The 17,574-nt window shown below is 46.1% G+C and overlaps 1 protein-coding gene across 1 annotated transcript in view; it reads right to left on the minus strand.

The window, feature by feature from the left end:
* Positions 1–9,970: 9,970 nt before the first annotated feature.
* Positions 9,971–17,574, minus strand: part of LOC144720987 (neuropilin-2-like) — a 43,934-nt gene continuing 36,330 nt past the window's right edge. Inside the window, exons 12-13 of the mRNA XM_078598233.1 lie at positions 14,205–14,279; positions 9,971–12,467 (exon numbers count right to left, since the gene is read on the minus strand). Of these exons, the coding sequence (XP_078454359.1) occupies positions 11,830–12,467; positions 14,205–14,279 (713 nt within the window). The 3' untranslated portion in view covers positions 9,971–11,829. The remainder of the gene's footprint in view (positions 12,468–14,204; positions 14,280–17,574) is intronic.

Here is a 17,574-nt window from a genome sequence, read left to right on the forward strand (position 1 = left end):
TATTGTACGTAAAAGGGGGAAAAACCCCCTAGGAGCAACAGTCGGTAGCTGCGACATGCCCCAAAAACGCAGCACGGAGCTCGCTAGCTGATCAGTGGCCAGTGGTGAACTTTGGCACCTTTTGGTACGTCTTTCCGCGTGGGTGTAAAGCGGGGGCCCATGCGATCCTGACTTTAATCAGTCTCCCATATGCTTAATTGGCTGCGAGGGCAAATCTTCCGAAGCTCCAAGCGTCTTTCAGCTGCTGCTATTTCTGGTGCCAATAAAAGCCCTCATCCTCCGTCCGAACGTCTCGCTACTTTAGCGGGTGAAAACAAGAAACCTTTATTTACGAGTCACGGTTCGCTCTCCGTCTCTGTCGTTTCACGCTTATGTTTTTTTTTTTACACAAAAGCGCAAGTGGGAGAAAGTAAACCGTTAGATCACAACGAGGCGTTTTAATAATCTACTTCAACTTGTCACGACGCAATTTAGCATAGTTTGGTTTCAGTGGCGGCCTGGCTCCCCGAAGTTGTTACCGCCACCGTCGTATTGTTGTTACCCATGTGCTGTTGCAGCCTATTAGGCTGAGTTGTTAGCCCGTAGTGTTGTTATTTACTAACGAGATTTTATGGATGTTTTTGGCAACTAATCAATACGGCAAACGCCTCGGTGGGCAGCTAAAACGACGCTGGCTTATATATACGCAGGGCTTAATTTCAGCCGAGTTAGGGTTGGCTACGCGAAAAATATCTTCATACAAGGGACACCACGTCCAGTATACTGTATATATCGCTACAGCTGCGGCTACCAGTCTGCCAGCAACCGAGAAGACATAGAAAACGAAGCCCCTGTACATACATGTCACGAACGTGAACAGATGTACCCAAATTTCCCTTTGTTCCAGTCTCACAGGTAGTCTACGTTACGTATTATTATTGTCTCTGGCTCTGAATTGAAGCCACCTGCGAGTTGAGGCAGTCACGAGCAGGTGTGAACCAATCCAGATTCACCTCTTGGCAGCGATCAGTGGAAAGGAAATGACTACTGTGAGCTGTGTGGCAATGTACAGTAGTGCCTCTCCTGAATGCGGGTTTCAGAAACGAGACCGTCTGGCCGATCGCAATGGGAGGTGACGTGGCGTTCAGAGTTCACAGCTTTGCCAGGAAACAGAACCTCTCAATCGCAGTCTGCCTGCTGGGTTACACACAACACCCGATTCAAGTCCTACCAGGATGACATTAACTACACGACCAACACAATTAAGACCAAGTGCCTCTCCCAACTGAAATGGAATTTCTGAGAGTTTGGCTCCAAGGAAAAGTCAGTAATTCAGATTTGACGAATTGTTGCAATTCAGTTAATTCTTTTTTTTACAAAGTGGTGAATGTGGCGGCCTCTAGCGGCTACAGAGGTCACGTGAACCCATTAAATACAACGTATCGAAATTCAATTCTTACACATCAGATTCGATTAGTCTATCCTGAACTTACAAATCAATATTTATTGATGAATCGATGCATCGTTAACGCTCCTAGTTCTCAGTCAAATAATAATAATACCATATTGGCTGTGAGATATTCAGCTAATGGTTATTTAATCACCTCTGATGATGGAGTATCTTATGGGGTGTAAGGGATGATGGTATAAAAGCGTAATCTATGAATGACGTGTATTTGACTGAGAACTGGAGGGGTTGATGAAGGTGTGCAAATGAAGTCGAAACACATCTTGAGAATTAGACTGTGGTCAGTACCATTACTACCTAATCATGTTTCCCAACTTCAAAAGTTTTTATGCTGTCTATCAAGAAACGTAAAAATAAGTTAAATAAGTGATGGTTAAGTTGAAAATTCTATATTCCTATGCTGGGTGTTAATTTCTACAAAGTACAATCGATGAAAAACATACGTACATATGCAGGTCAATATCATATACAGTACTAGATTGTACATAGGTAATAAACCTATCATGCGACTCATATGACATGTAGACAGACAAGTCAACACTTTTTTTTAAAGTACAGGTGTCCCTCGATTTAGGAATGTACGGTTTTTAAAATTTTAGCGCTAACCCAATTGACAAATTATGGACACTTTTCAATTAACGAAGTTGAAATTCCACGGTAATGAAATTTCACAGGGCACGTGTCATGGGATCAAACAAGAATCACCCGATAGTGTCACTATTACTACCAGTGCAAGTCACACTTCAACGCCACCTTTACAGTCATTCCAACGTGCAGATCTTTTGACGATTTCCCGAAAAAGGTCAGTTCTCTTTGTTTTAAATGAATTATCATGTGGTCGTTTTAATATGTGTGTTCTTTATTATTGTTATAGTGTTGTATTGTGAAAAGTTATTTCGGTGTATATTTTCTAGGATAGGGGTAGAGTTGGAATGACTGTCCGAAACACATCGCAAATGTTTAGTTGTAAATTAATGGGAAAAGCCATTCCGTTTTACGAAATATCGTTTTATGCGTAAATCGAGGCATACCTGTACTCCAATGTACTAAAATTATTATCGAATTGAAATGTATGTCTGCATTAAAACACCGCAGTGTTATTAATCTAATAACATCGGACCCCTCTCCATATTTTTTTTTTACCATTTCACATGAACAGGGGTGGAGTGGTGGTGCATTGGTGAGCCCATTGTGCTTTGAATCCGGTATCCTGAGGTTCATTCCCAGCCATGGCTAACATCAGCGGCGAGTGATATCATAACCAATCCTGGACACCACCACTAACCCACACTGACCAGCGTCGTAATGTATGGTCAAAACAACACCGATGACTGAAAAAGCGTGAGGCCTTCATCCAGCAGTGAATTTATATAGGGCTGTAAATTATATTATTGTATAATTTTACATGAAGCTCTAACTGTATGCGTCTAAATGGTTTCATGTTTTCGTGAGATGATTTTTATTTTATTTACCAATGTGCCTCATGCTGTTCGCAAAACATTTTGACTGCCCTGCATTATTTACTCACGCACAATGGGACACAAATGCGTATCTATCCCATTTCATAAATCTTTGTATGGCTCATATCTGGCCGATGCTTGCCACATATATTTAAAAAAAACACACACTGATTGATGGTGAGATGTTATATTTAAAATCCTCGGCATCAATCATCGTCCCTTAACCATGGGAGTCAATAGCGCACCAGTTAGCGCAACTTCAGATAAGCAGGGGAAAGAAAACAAATGACCCAGAGCGAGCGACAAGCCGTTTGGAGAGCTCCCGCTCGCTGAGTCCTGTGTGCAATTCAGCGGTAATCGCCGCGCTTTGAGAAATGTCTTCTTAAAGCTTGAGGAATGTTGCCCCTCTCCGTTGGCGAACGGAAATACCTGGAGGAGGGGTAGAGAATGGTGAGAGCCAGGGAAAGCGCAGGAGTCTTTACTTGGCTGCCTTCGAAGACGATCTACAGATGAAACTTTTATAGTCGGAATAATACAAAAATATTTTGTCATTTATCCAGGAAACCTCAATATGTGTTTAAATGTTTTTTTTTTTTCAGGAGGGTCCTGCATTAAGATGTTTGGGCAATTCCATTGATAAGTTTATGACATGTGAGAGGTAACTGGAGAGCCCAGAGAAAACCCACCCATATGAGAAGATAACACTACAATCTCCGCACAGATGCATTCAATCCATTGCTGTACTGCCACCTCCTGCCTACCGCACAGCTCAAGTTGACAACACACGTGTTCCCAGGCAGTCTGCTATCCAATAGCTACGCTTAACCCACCTAATCTCCTGAGAACAGACAGGAACTGGCACGTTCATTGTGATTTGGAGTGCCACGGTGCCGAGATGTTACCTACTTCGCCTGGTATACAGGAGGTTGTGGGTTCGATCCCGACCCTGACGACTGCGTATTTGCATGTTCTCTCCGTGGTTGCGTAGATTTTTCTCCAGGTTCTTCGGTTTTAACCTCTACGTTTAGAAATGTGCGTTTAGAGTACTTGCCTGATGTAAGTTTCCACATGATAAGCTACTTCGTTGAAGCTGTCATTTGTGGCCAGGTTGTTTCTGAAAAAGAGCGATGTAGCCCAGTGGGCCTTACCTGGCAACATAAAAAAAACCCTCAGCTTAGTGTTTTTAAGATTTGGTAATAAACCTCTGGCACCAGAAATCCCCGTAGTTTCTCTCTTCAGCAGGCAGCAGTTACATGCGATTGTCAGTGATAACACATGCAGTAATGGTGTAAAACTATAACTGTAATTAAATCAAGTAGGAGCAGCAGGCTCTTAATTACATTATATATTACTACACGTGAAGTACCTGTGTTGTTCAGGACCAGGTCAGAAAGAGGCCACAGCAGTTGCTCCCAAATAATTGATGAGATTCATTAACTCTCTTGTAGAATTGTAATTAGAAATATATATATACTTGACCTGAACAATTGTAATGATGTAGGCAGCTACGATGCACTTAATTGCATTTTATGCACGCACTTAATTATCATCATTATCGGCCGTGATCGATCTACTGCTGGATGAAGACCTCCCCACATCCATGGATGTCCTGCAAGAATAATAATTACATCTTAAATATAACCCACCCAAGCACCTGCACACAAGCTTATTTAATTGCTACGTCTCCGTGTCGGCTCATTCCCTTGATAAGTGCACCAAATACATTTTAAACCCACAAATATTATTTGCACATATCGAGCTCACCAAAGGGAGGTGTGTGCACTGCACGGTATATACACACACAACTGAATGAGTGTGAATATTTTGTGTTTAATTGGTGATTCATATTGTGCTGAAAGGAGAATTTATAATTTAAATGAACTTCTGAGCAACAGCCAGCGCTTTCAAGGATATTCCATTTGGACGTAGATTCTTCTAAACCTGAGATTGTGATTATCAATATTGTCTAAGTCAATCAATATTGTCAACACCGCATGCACAAGAATTCGGTCGAGACTTCATACCCGTTGAGTATCACAGGATAACCCCTAAGTCCAGTTTATCCAGTTAATTGCATAATTGATTATTTCCACATAGCTGACTTTAGACCACAAATCATTTTATTTTTACATTCTGGAATATTGACAACTGGCCAGCAACGTGTTTTGGAAAATGCACGCCGTTTTTTGCTGTTGCTATTTTTAAATTCATTTACTTAATTACTTTTGTAATTACTTTTTTTCACGCGGGTTAAAAAACATGAAAAGCATTGACATCAACACATCCATATCCTAGCGAGGGGAGGGGGGGAAAGTGGGTGAGTGAAAGTCATTCGTCTCGTGCCCCCCCCCCCACCGCATGCTGGGGAACGATCTAAGATTAACCCAACATAAAAAAAGTCGTGACACTCCGATGGCAGTGGTGCACAAGCATAAATAACAAAAAAAAATCGCAATTCCTATATCAAGAACCCTCACTACGCGCGATGGAATAGACCCAATTAAATATTATGTCCATTATACCCCCTATTAAGGCAGTGTTATTGACGAATGTGTTGAGTTCTGAAGAGAAGCACGAGATTTGCCATCTTCAACTGCACATGTTTTAATTGGGAGTAATCCACCTCGTGTAATAAGGGTCTTGATATACTTGCTGTTTATAAATATACATATAGAATAATGCAGTTTTTTTTGTTTACCCAAAAAAGTAGCAATGTAAAGCTAAAAGAACTACGTAAAGTAAAGCCTTGACATACCATTAGGGCAAGTACAATACAATATAGTGCCGAAATGCGACCGCATCTGTGCAGAAGCAGAGCGCGTATTTACGTTGTAGACAGAAGTTCAGAGCCAAGCTCTATGAACAAGCACCCATACCGTGGCTGGCGAAGGGCTTGAACGGGTGATATGTGCAGCATCACGCCCGGCTTCCCTCGTCCACCCGTGGTGCTTTACGTTCATCAAAGAACACCGTGTGTAATCATTGTTACGTCTCGGTAAACCTAGTGGAGGCCCAGGCTAAAGGGGTATATGTGTCAATTACCACGGATGTCATGCCTGGCCGTGAACTGAAACCACGTGACAGTGAAATCTTAGCGCATTGCTCGGACCACGATGTCGTTGCCGGTGCAGGACAGAATGAGTGGGCGCAGACGGACGGGTAAGATATCAGGATGCGGTGACATGAGATGAAGACAGTGGATGTGACGACAGTTGCACAGAATCAATGTACGTGGAGAAAATCCAATCTGAGCAGCCAACCCCATGTATTGTTGCGACGTCTAGCTTCGTAGGACGTACGCCTTATGCGTGTCCATGCAAGTCCATGGATCTCTATGCAAAGTCTATGGAGGCGCAGAAGTACAGAAACATCTTAAGCGGCCAAGCCCCCCGTCCAACCGTGACACTTTGGCATTGGAGGGCTTCTTGCGTGACCCCAATCGAAGCGAGCAGCTGGTTATGTAACCAGCGCCTTCAGCACGAAGCAGACGGCCTCGCAACCACGCGCAACCCACGTGCGGCAGCTGGCAACGCGAGCCACGTGGTCGGAGGTTACCGTGAAATTGTCAGTTGCTATTTTACAATGAAATAAATTCAATCACGACGTTTCGGGCGCAACACAAGCGTCCGTCATCAGGTGGGACAACCACAGCAAGAAACAATTGCTGAAGTGGGCAAAAGGGCTGCTGTAACAGGAGGCTATATAGGTTGGAAGGATGTTATTAACCAGGTAAAACCTGAACTGCTTTATGGTGTTGCCTTCATTTTTCCGCATTTCCAGCTTTTTCAGCTTCCCACTCCCAGCCCCGCTCACTTCAGCCCCCCCCTCTCTATCTCTCCCCCCTTGCTCCTCCCCCCTCTCTTACCTATATAGCCTCCTGTTACAGCAGCCCTTTTACTTAACTTGACTTGTTTGTCGTGATCAAATCTTGTAATCAAAAGTTCATCGACTTCCTGTTGTTCAACCAATTCAAAATTGTGCACACGAACTCAGATCCGGTGACAATGCATGCCTGTATCAAAATCGGCACCAATTAATCAATTAATTGGCTGTTTTAAAGGAATTGAAATTTTGTATGGACGCCTTATTAATTAGATATTTTTGTGTACGTCAAAAAAGCTGCGGTCCCTAAACTCTCCAATCGCCTCGCCCAAGAAGCAGGCGCCACGTGTCACGGGCACCCTCACTCCATACAAACAAAAAGTTGTACATTGAAGATTCATTTATAAAGTAACCAATTAATTCAAGTAAAAGCGTTGATGTGGGAGAAGGCGCCGCATCATCGACGTACTTCTCGACCGTGAATTAAAGAAGTTGTGAATAAAACCGTTGTTTATAAAACACTTATTTTTAAGGAGTTTGTTTTTGAACTCGCATGCAACACGAAGGGAAAGTTCTGCGTGAACTGCCCCAACTTTGATTACCAAAGTTGGCTGCAGAAATTAGACATTTGTCTCTAATAAAAAGAAAATGCACAGCACAGCTTCTCCATTGCAATACCTATGAGTCATTACCAAATGCATGCGCCTCAACGGATTCCATGTCAAATGAAAACGTGCATAGCAGTTGAGGTGTGGTGCTGCGAGGACAAATTATGACTGAACACATGAAAAAAAACACATTTAACAACTTAAAAAGTTTCACAAAAGCCATTGTAAATGTGTGAAGTTGCTGTATTTGTTGGGGTGGTAGTTACAAGACCATTCCCCCCCCCCATGTTGTGTTGTATGCTCATTTCCACTGCACTGAGCTGAGAGAGGTCTCTGGGCCAAATCCATTGCAAAGCATTATTATTGGCATCGCACTGAGGATGACAATGATGAAATGTCCACGTGTTAAACACTTGGCCCTCTGTGTCCCAAACAATTTTCCTACAACCCTTCCGCAGGTGCCCCATCTTTTGTTTCCCAAGTGCACACACATACACAAGTCCACGTCCATCCCACCAGGTCAATGTCTTCAACGCGTCGCGTGACGCACGACCAGCAATCTGAACGTGCGTAACTCCAGATAGGATTTCATGGGAAATTGATTTTTAAACAATATGTCCGGGGGGGGGGGGGGGTGACGGGTAGAGGGACGGTGGGAGAGAACAAGGTCTCACCCCACCCAGTAGGTTTCTACTTCTCTCGGGAGGCGAGGAGGGGGAGCTCCGAGGGTGCATCGTGGCTTCCTGCTATTGTTCGACACGCGGTGAGGGCCTCCCCACGCTGCCCGAGGAGTGCACTTGGCCCTGCCCGAGACCTCGGAACAATGGGGAGCAAGCGGCTTGCAAAATGCAGCAGGCAGCAAGGGGAAAGTTAACGTCGCAGATACGCGGAAGCGGGTTTTTTTTTAATTCACGTGTACGTATTGGAATTGTGAGGTTGACGAGTCAAATTGCTGGAGAAAGAGATGTCTGCTTGAAATAGCTGGGAAATGGCGGTACAGAAATGGCTTCTGGAATTCATATATTTTTGGGGCGTTCTCCAGGTCGTCCACTTTTCTTTCACATGCAAAACGCGCACGAAATGCACCCGACAAAATAGGCCAATGCAGGAACCTCTCATAAAAAAGTCTTGAGATTCAATGCAGTTTCTACTGCATAAAGGTCATAATTATCTATCGTGTCTGCTAATTACAATGTGGACTATTTTTTTTTTACATTTCCACTTCTTTCGCTTCAATGACGGCTCTATCTGGCGTGGAAGTAATGGGAAACTCCGAACAGAAGGCTCTCCCCGTGAGGGACAGGAGTGCGTGCCTCTCTCGCATCCCGTGGTGCCGCCCTAAAAGCCCATTTAATGCACTTAAGTGTTTAGGAAGCACTCAACATAAGGAAGCCTACATAACAACCGTATCCCAAAAACACACACATTGGCATCGTCGGCCTTAGAGAAAAAGGGATTCTAAAAGTAGCTTACCTCCAAAACAAACACAAATATCAGGGAATTTATTAAGATTACAATTTCACTTATGTTTAAAAATATACATCGATGTATACATCTTTAAGCACGATTATTTACACAAGTTTTGGCGTTTGTTGGAGTGGAGTACCATGAGAGATGGTGAGAGGCTTGGGAAGCCCTTCATCCAACAGAGGATTGATCATGGCTGCTGCTGGTGCTGATCAAGATGATTGCTTCTATTGCGTTGCAATAGGTGTGCGGTCTTAAGATTATTCTGCGAGCCTTGGGAATTTCTAGTGAAACTTGGGGAAGCTCATATTGAATGATTTGTAGCTTTGGCAGTGTGCATGTACTATATACATATACAAACACGCTGATTGTCTTCCTCACGTTGCTGTTAAACCCCAAATATTATGGTACCAATTTCAAAAGAAAGCGAAAACAAAAACAAATGCCGTGACGGCAACAAAGACGCCCGTTCACGAAGCAGAAAATTGGCCAACTCAACTTAAATTTCTCTGTAAATGTTTCCACGTAAGTGCAGCCAACGTGGCTTTCATGTAGAGTTGGGGTGGGGGGTGGTGCAGGGAGGTAGAGGGGGTGTCGGGGGAAAGCAAGGGGCAGCGTTGATGGCTGAAGTAGCGGAGGGAGGAGATTAGGGGGGAGCTGGGGAGAGGAGGTGGCGGTGGGATGTGGTGGTGGGGTGCCCTTCCTTCCCTCGGAATTTCTCTTCCAGCATGATGGCCGTTTCCAGATTGGGGCACGCGAAGGGTAACGACTTTGGCTTGCGTTCCCGGCCTTCCCGCGCTATGAGGTCAGCAGTTCAACTCCAGTTCTTGTGCCTCCCACCGGGAGCTCAGCTTTCCTCGTCTGCCAATTAACAGACGTACGCAATCTATTTATAAGGCCTAAGTCACTTGTCAATTGACGCCCGGTCTTAAAAGCCAAGCGAGAAGCCTGCTGGATAATACGCACATCCCCAACGGGTGAGCCTCAAGAACTGGGCCGAAGGGGTCAATGCTGGAAAACCAGCCCCCGCTAGTGGACTGACCAGCCCTGACCCAAATTGCTGGCTGTGTCACGCAAATCAAATCACCTCCCCCACTGCCGACGACCTTCCAGAATCTATTTCATGCCGTCCATAATGCTCCCATGTAAATATATACACACGCCTACGCTGTCCCAGCCAACTTTATTAAAAATATCAATGCACATAACAAAAACGGTTTAAAAAATATCATTATTATACAAAAACTGCCACTATGACCATACGTTTTAAGTAATAATTCGGGATATATTTTTGCACTTGGGTTGTATGATCTCCAATCACTGGCGGGTCAGTTTTTTCTTGTGGATTTTCAAAATCCTGAAAAAAAAGAACATTCAAAAAGTGCATTTTAAACAAAACAAAAGGAAAGATTGGCGATTTGACTCACGTCACTGGCAAGAAAACACAGCTCATTACCCTGCTTGCAATGTGCAGAGTTGTTCATTTGTTAAGCGGAGAATTTAAGCAATGTTGAAAACCGTGATGCTCAGTGGAGTATTGGAACATTTATGAAATTGGCTGGGGGCTTGGAAAGGGTGGAATGGATTGTATTTTGTTGGTGTGACACAAAAGTGTGCTGCTTTATTTGGACAGAACATTCAAACAAACCAAACAGCCCTAAAAATGTGGTATATTAAAAAAGATGCATTCCGACCAATTTTACAAAGCAGATCCTGAATTGGCTCTGTGGCAGAGATGCATGCCTTGTGAACTTCGACAATCTTCATGGAGAAATAAATCTTCACGCATACTCTGCTCATTAAACTCCACACCACCGCGCTTTGCCTCTGCAGACGCTTGACGGGCAGGGCCCTCACTGTGGTACTAAGCCTCTAGCCCGTGTGGCTGGCTTGATCACGCGACTCAGCAGGAGCAAGCCGGAGCAGAAGCAAAGAATAACAGGAGGAGGCGTGCTGGATGGAGACGCTTGCCGCTGTGTCAAATGAAATATGCATTTGCTGCTCGAAAGCCGCTCACTCGCACGCACGCACAGACTCGGGCAGGAAAGCAGGAAAAGTTTCCACGGCGGAAAGAAAACTCTCGTGCTGCTGCCGAGAGAGTTTTTTGGTTTTGGCTCACGAGCTTTTCGGGAGACATCCAGAGTGTGAGATGGAGTGCAGTTCACCGTCTCTCAAGGGGCCACCCGCCCCAGAAACTCCAATTCTCAGCACTGAACCCGCTGGCATGTGAGGTCCCGGAAACCGGACCGCGTCTATCGACACTGCGGTGCCTCAGGTGTTGCTGGCAGAAGATTAAGAGACTGCAAGTGTGCCTCTTCTGCAGGCATCCTCCGACAAGCTCTTGATTTAAGATGCTTCGTTCACACTTGCCCTCAAATTTCACTCTATTGTTGCACAGCAATGAAGGTGTAACATTATTTAATTTATTCCCTTCGTGTTTAAATATTCCAATACAAATGCTGCACTGGCAAAACTACACATTTGTGTAAAATGTGCTTTTGTGTGATGTGGCCAGTGGCAGTGTGTTGATCTGATCGAGTCCCCCTTACATGAAGTGGTTCCTCTATTTTCATTAGCCTCGGGCAGGCAGTGGGGTTCAAGTCATTTGATATCAGCACAAGAGGCAGAGAAATATCTCAAAGGAAGATGAGTGGGCTTAAAACCCCTGCGCGTACGTTTCACGCTGCTACTAAAACTGCAAGTAGATCCCGCTTTGAAGTTCTTCCACGTGAAACGTGTCTTTGTCGCGTTTCCATTACCCACGCAAACAGCATCGGCAGGAAGTTGCATGGTGTGACGAGATAAAGCTTCAACGTTCCTTTCCCATACAGTCCAAGTTCCGTTGCTGCCAGTCATGCTCTTCGTCTTCAACGCGTTTGACAGTTAAATTAAGGGGCATCTCACGCGGACCGCTGCAATGCGGAGATCCACGACGTGCGCGAGTCCAAGGGTAACGCTGCGACGATGGGCCCCGTCCCCCATAGGCCATGCCCCTCCGTGACTCGCGGGTGCGGGCGGAGCGCCTTCACACGATGGAGGAGGAGGCCGAGGAGGCAGTCCGTGACACGACGCTGCTCTTGTGCACGACGTACTGGTTGGGGCGACAGCGCCCGCTGGCTCTGCCGTTGGACGAGGCGGCCCCCGTCTGGGCCGGGTGCCCCCGTGCTCGCCCGCAGCAGCAGCCGCCTCCGCAGCAGAAGGGGCAGCAGTTACGACGCGAGCGGCAGAGCAGCGCCGTCGCGAATATGGCACCGAGCGCCACGCCCGTGCCGCTCAGCGCGATCACGGGGATCAGAAACCAGTCCAGGCTGCGGAGCGCCTGCTCAGAGTCCTTCTCCTTGCCCTGCGAGTCGGAGTTATTCTCCCCGTTTTCCAGAACATCTGCCCCGTCCTGCGCGGTGGGGTCGGGGGAGTTTGACTCGGAGCCGGTTGGCCCGGCTGCCCGGTCGAAGCCGGCAGGGCCGCCGCCGCCGCTGCTGCCGGCGTTCTTGCCGCCCCTGCTGCCGGGGTCACCGGCGTCGGAGTCCCCCGTCGCACCGCGGCCCGCGGGCGCGCGCGGGGTCGTTGCGACGTGAGAGAGGCTCCACGGCGGTGGGGAACGCGCGGCTGCGGTGTCGCGCCAGCTGCCGTCACCGCTGCCCGGCCCCAAACGCTGCCCGATGACTGAGGGATGAGATGGAAAGAGAAGACAACAAAAACGAGTTGTGGTTCATTTTAAGTCTACTGTGCTGTTCGAGTCCTTCCTATTCCAACGTTGCATGAAACAGATATTAGGTTAGTGGGGTTTTTAAGCGCATGGATTTATCAAACAACCGTGTTTGCGATCTCAAAATCAGAAGCATCAGTGGCGAAGCTATCGAGCGTACAGGCGGTGCAACTGCACCGGGACCCACGCGCCGGAAAGGACTCAGGACTCAGGCTACAAAGGAGGGGAGGAAACGGACAATCCACTGCTGGATGAAGGCCTCAAGTCACAGCCATCTCTCAACTGCCAGCACACTCAGCCGCTACACCACTGTCACAGGATACGCTTGCATGGCATTCATAGCAAACGTGCATAATGTGACAGGTGCTAGGTGGATTGTCACATTATGTGTATTGGTATGAAGCCTCCATGTGCTAATCCTACAGCAGCGGCATAGCTCACGAGCGCGCAGGCAATGCAACTGCACCACGATGCGTAGGCCAGGAGGGGGTCTAGGCGCTGGACAATGAAGAGGGAAAAATTGGATAGGGGGCCCCATTTCACGACTTGCACCGGGGCACATGCCAACCACGCTACGCCACTTATAAAGAGCAAAAAAGTAATAATTCCATTTAAATTACATCGAGGAAACATAACTTTTGGAAAAAATACAAATATAAGTAGAAAATAGCAGTCTTGAGAACATGCTGCTTAAGTTGTGTTTGTGTTTACGCCGAAATTAACACTTTGCTGGGGGGGTGGGGGGGGCACTGCAGATGTAAGTGTCACATTGCAGGGCTGTTCAAACAGCAGGCGTCCCACAGGCGTTGTGATGAGCTTTATGCCTGTTTGGTGGTTTCATCACCAGCGGCGGGAGTGTGGGGGGGGCAAATAAAAACCAAGCAGAAGATCTCCATGGGAAGAAAATGGATGACGATTTACTCATTTAACAGTAACACTAAACAAATGAACATCTGCAGAAAAGTACATATTCAGCCAAAAATAAATGTCAGAGTCGGATGTGAAATGTTATTCTAATATAATTTCATTTACAGTCCTTTAATCAAACCATTACTGGGTGAACGCTTCCCCGTGGCTTTCTATCATGGGGTTTGTTTAACCAGACATCTCCGCACTTGTTAATATGGGTTGGTGAAGGACTGATATCGATCCCAGATTGATTCAGATATCACCAATGATGTTAGCCAATTGTGACTGGGAATCGAACTCAGGCCGCCAGGATCATAGCGTATTGCAATAACCACTGCACTACCAATCCACCCTCGTCTTAACATTCAGCTTGCTTTGTTAACCGTTATTGGAAACAGTGCGCGTGTGTGCGCTAACGAGTCTGGGTAGCAGTAGTGTGTGTAGCGGTTAGCGCGCTGCGCTACGAACCTGGAGACCCGAGTTCGATTCCCGCTCACGGCCAACACCAGTGAGGATTATCTCAACTGGTCCTGGGTCTCCCCTAGGTTGACTCAAGCCACAAATGAGTAACTGGTGTGGTCTGCAAACATCGCCACTGGAGAGACAAAGGCGGCTAGGCGTGGTGTTGGCCAATCACCCCCTTGTGTGCAGTGCCGGTCTTCAGAGGTGCTCGATGTCACTTGCCCCAAAAGTATGTTATGCCTATACGGGGGGGGGGGGGACCTTTGTCTTTGCAAAACGAGTGACACAAAACTGCTGAAGAAGCAACACAGCTCCGAGGTTACCGGTAATTGTGCGGCCCTGCTCTTCGTCATCATCCCCCTCCGTGTCGTCTGTCTCCATTGCACTGGAAGTGGTGCCTGTGCTCCCAGTGGGGGTGGGAGGGGCGGGGGAAATGAAAGAGACAGAGGGAGGGGTGTGGGGGGGGGGTAGGGGATGGGGGGGTCACAGTGTCAACGTGAAGAGTCCTCTCCGAGTGAAGCACAGATGGAGGATGTGTGCGAGTTTGGAGGCGCTTCCGACGATGCCCTAATTCTCTCCAGGCAGATTCTCAGTTTGTATGGCTTGCTTCCAATACAATTGTAATGATTTACCCCCTCCCGTGGTTTGAAGAATTGTCACGGTTGAAGGGGCCACGATTGCATTCAAGAATGTATTGGATTTGGCCTGCGTTTAGATGTCTCGTTTGTGTTGTTTTTCGTTACTCTGTCTCGTTCTGTGAATGAGCATAAACATGTAACAAGTCGAGTGTAGTTTGCAAATATTAACGAATTCATTCTTAACTAATTGATTATTATACAATTCAGTGACTTTATCGGGAGTGGCAGGATGGATTTCAATCAATGCATCACGAAATGCCTAGTTGCTTGCCTCAGCCAATATGCAGCACGTTTACTTATAACACACAGGTAAAAATAAAACCTTGGAATAGTGGGTGGAGAGGCTATCTTTATCAGCAGGTGAGAGCCCATTCAGCCATCAATTCTCATTTGCAAGAGAGAACTGGGCCAAAATAGAGCCTGAGAAAAAAAATTATAATCTGGTGATATTTTCACTCTTGGGCATATTCTAAGATCGTGGGAAAGTTACGCTTGTTTATGAAGGGCAGAGGGGCCGGGGACTGCAATAGACAATGATATATCACTCGCCACTGATGTTGGCCATGGCTGGGAATCAAATTCAAGTCTCTGGGTTCAAACAGCAGTGCAGTAACCACCGTCTCTCACCTTGAATCCATATGTCAATTACCTGCGGTAAAACTGATCAAACACACAACTAGCTTGAGACCATATCGCAAGTGCTCTAAAGAGACCGAGCGCGGTCAACTAAAACTGCAACATGAAGATTATTGGCATGTTAAGACAGAATTAAACATGAACATGCATTTCGATTTAAAGCTTTCGTGACTGCAGGGATTCATCTTCTTGGTTCTTTCGGTAAAGTCACGTAGAAGGGAAATAATAAAATAATAAAAATAAAACATAATAAAATAATTCTCACGACGTTTCGGCCACAACGCAAGCAGCCGTCCTCAGGTGAAGAACAGGTCAGTCGGAAAGACAGCGTCTCAAACGGTGCCGTGTTATTTAGATCAGACGCTGTCTTTCCGACAGACCTGTTCTTCACCTGAGGACGGCTGCTTGCGTTGTGGCCGAAACGTCGTGAGAATAATTTTATTTTTATTATTTTATTATTTCCCTTCTACTTGACTTTACCGAAAGAATCAAGAAGATGAAAATACATCTTTCAGCTCATCTGCACCATCGGCTGTCCCAATGCTTGTAAAGTTGGTCGACAAGATACCAGCCACTGCTTGGGTGGTCTGACTCGGTATACGGTGGCCCGTGAATGAGAAGCGGTGGTTTAAGCAGCGCCGTGTTATTTAGATCGAATCTCGAGCTGGCCCTGGGGTTCCAGTGGCTACACTGGGTACAGTTAAATGATCTCGCGTGAAGCGAGCTGGAAACTTGGCAATTCGGTTGTTACAGTCATTGTTGATGGCCACACCTTATGAAGGGGCGGGGGGGGGGGGAGAAGTTCCGCACGTGGAACTCGTTACTGCAGTCTGCTTGCGGAGTAATGAGCCTTCGAGGTAGTGGAGTTGTCAACCTTCACTGTGTAATCATTTAACAAGAGGTCTTGTTGGCGCAAGGGCCATCTGCGCAAGAATCCAGTGAGTCCTAACTACCACAAGACATCATGTATGTATGTGGAACTTCTTTCGCATTGTACGTAGCCAACTGTGCTGCTCTGACACTGGTGATTTTCAGAATCCTATTTTCTAAGCAACGCATGGAGAGCGGTGTTGGAGTGGTCCGGCCATGGCTAACAACTGTGGCTTGTGATATCTGAATGGGTTCTGGGTACATTCTTCATGAACTAGCACTGACAAGCAAGGTGAAGTATGGTTAAACGACTACTATAATAGACACGTGTGGGTAAGACTTCCTCTAGCAGTGGATTGACGAAGGGCTAAACGTTGTTATTATTATTGACAAGCCATGTAACAGTTCATTACCTCTGACCCAACCTGGGCGATTTGATGAACTATTATAATTTGAGTTCACGATTCAATTCAAGAACCCATTGTGGCGAATACAGCACCTCAAGTGGTTAACGTAAACCAATTGCGATACGTATAACATGTACGAATCCAAAAGCAGCCGATTCAGACACGTGACCCAACGTACCACGAGCGTATGGGAACAATGGGAATCGATTAACGGATGTCGTCGTTAACACGGCTAATATTTACCACTCCAGGGTAGTCTCCAAAACACTCGCCTCTACCTCGAGGCTGCCTCCGCAAATGGGAATCGACGCAACTCAACCCTGGTTAGAAGCATTGGTGGATTGCGTCTCCCTTGAACCCTGGTGCCCCCAAGAAAGGAAATACGAATGGAGTTCGAGAAGGACGTTTTTGATAATTGGTTCTTTACCCTTCTATCTGGCAACAAAACTGACACCTTTTTACAAGGAGTCATGTTTGCATAGACCGCAATACCTGCAGTCATAATACAAACAAAAGAACATAACTCTGATAATGTGCACTGTCCTTAAAGTTGATTGATCCATACCCGAGACAGCTTTCCTTAGAGCCTAGTCTCATATGGGTTGGACCAGATGACGCCAAAAGGCGCACAACTCAAAGACAATGCACCATCAGAGTATGAGAGCTAAAAAGGTGTCAGTTTTGTTGCCAGATAGAAGGGTAAAGAACCAATTATCATATTTTTACTGGCAAATGAGGTTCCCATAGTGTAGATGCTTGCCCCGAGCTCTCATACTCTGATGGTGCATTGTCTTTGAGTTGTGCGCCTTTTGGCGTCATCTGGTCCAACCCATATGAGACTAGGCTCTAAGGAAAGCTGTCTCGGGTGTGGATCAATCAACTTTAAGGACAGTGCACATTATCAGAGTTATGTTCTTTTGTTTGTATTATGACTGCAGGTATTGCGGTCTATGCAAACATTACTCCTTGTAAAAAGGTGTCAGTTTTGTTGCCAGATAGAAGGGTTAAGGACGTTTTTGTTGTTGTTCTTTCTGTGTGTAAGTACGAGCGAACGTACCGGCAAGGAAAGGAAGGCGTCTAATGAATAAACAGCGTGAGAGGAACGCGAAGGGGGTGGGAGAAATTAAAAGGAAGGAGCTAAT

This window comes from Lampetra planeri, chromosome 10 (assembly GCF_965212315.1).
Source record: "Lampetra planeri chromosome 10, kcLamPlan1.2.h2, whole genome shotgun sequence".
Lineage (NCBI taxonomy): Eukaryota > Metazoa > Chordata > Hyperoartia > Petromyzontiformes > Petromyzontidae > Lampetra > Lampetra planeri.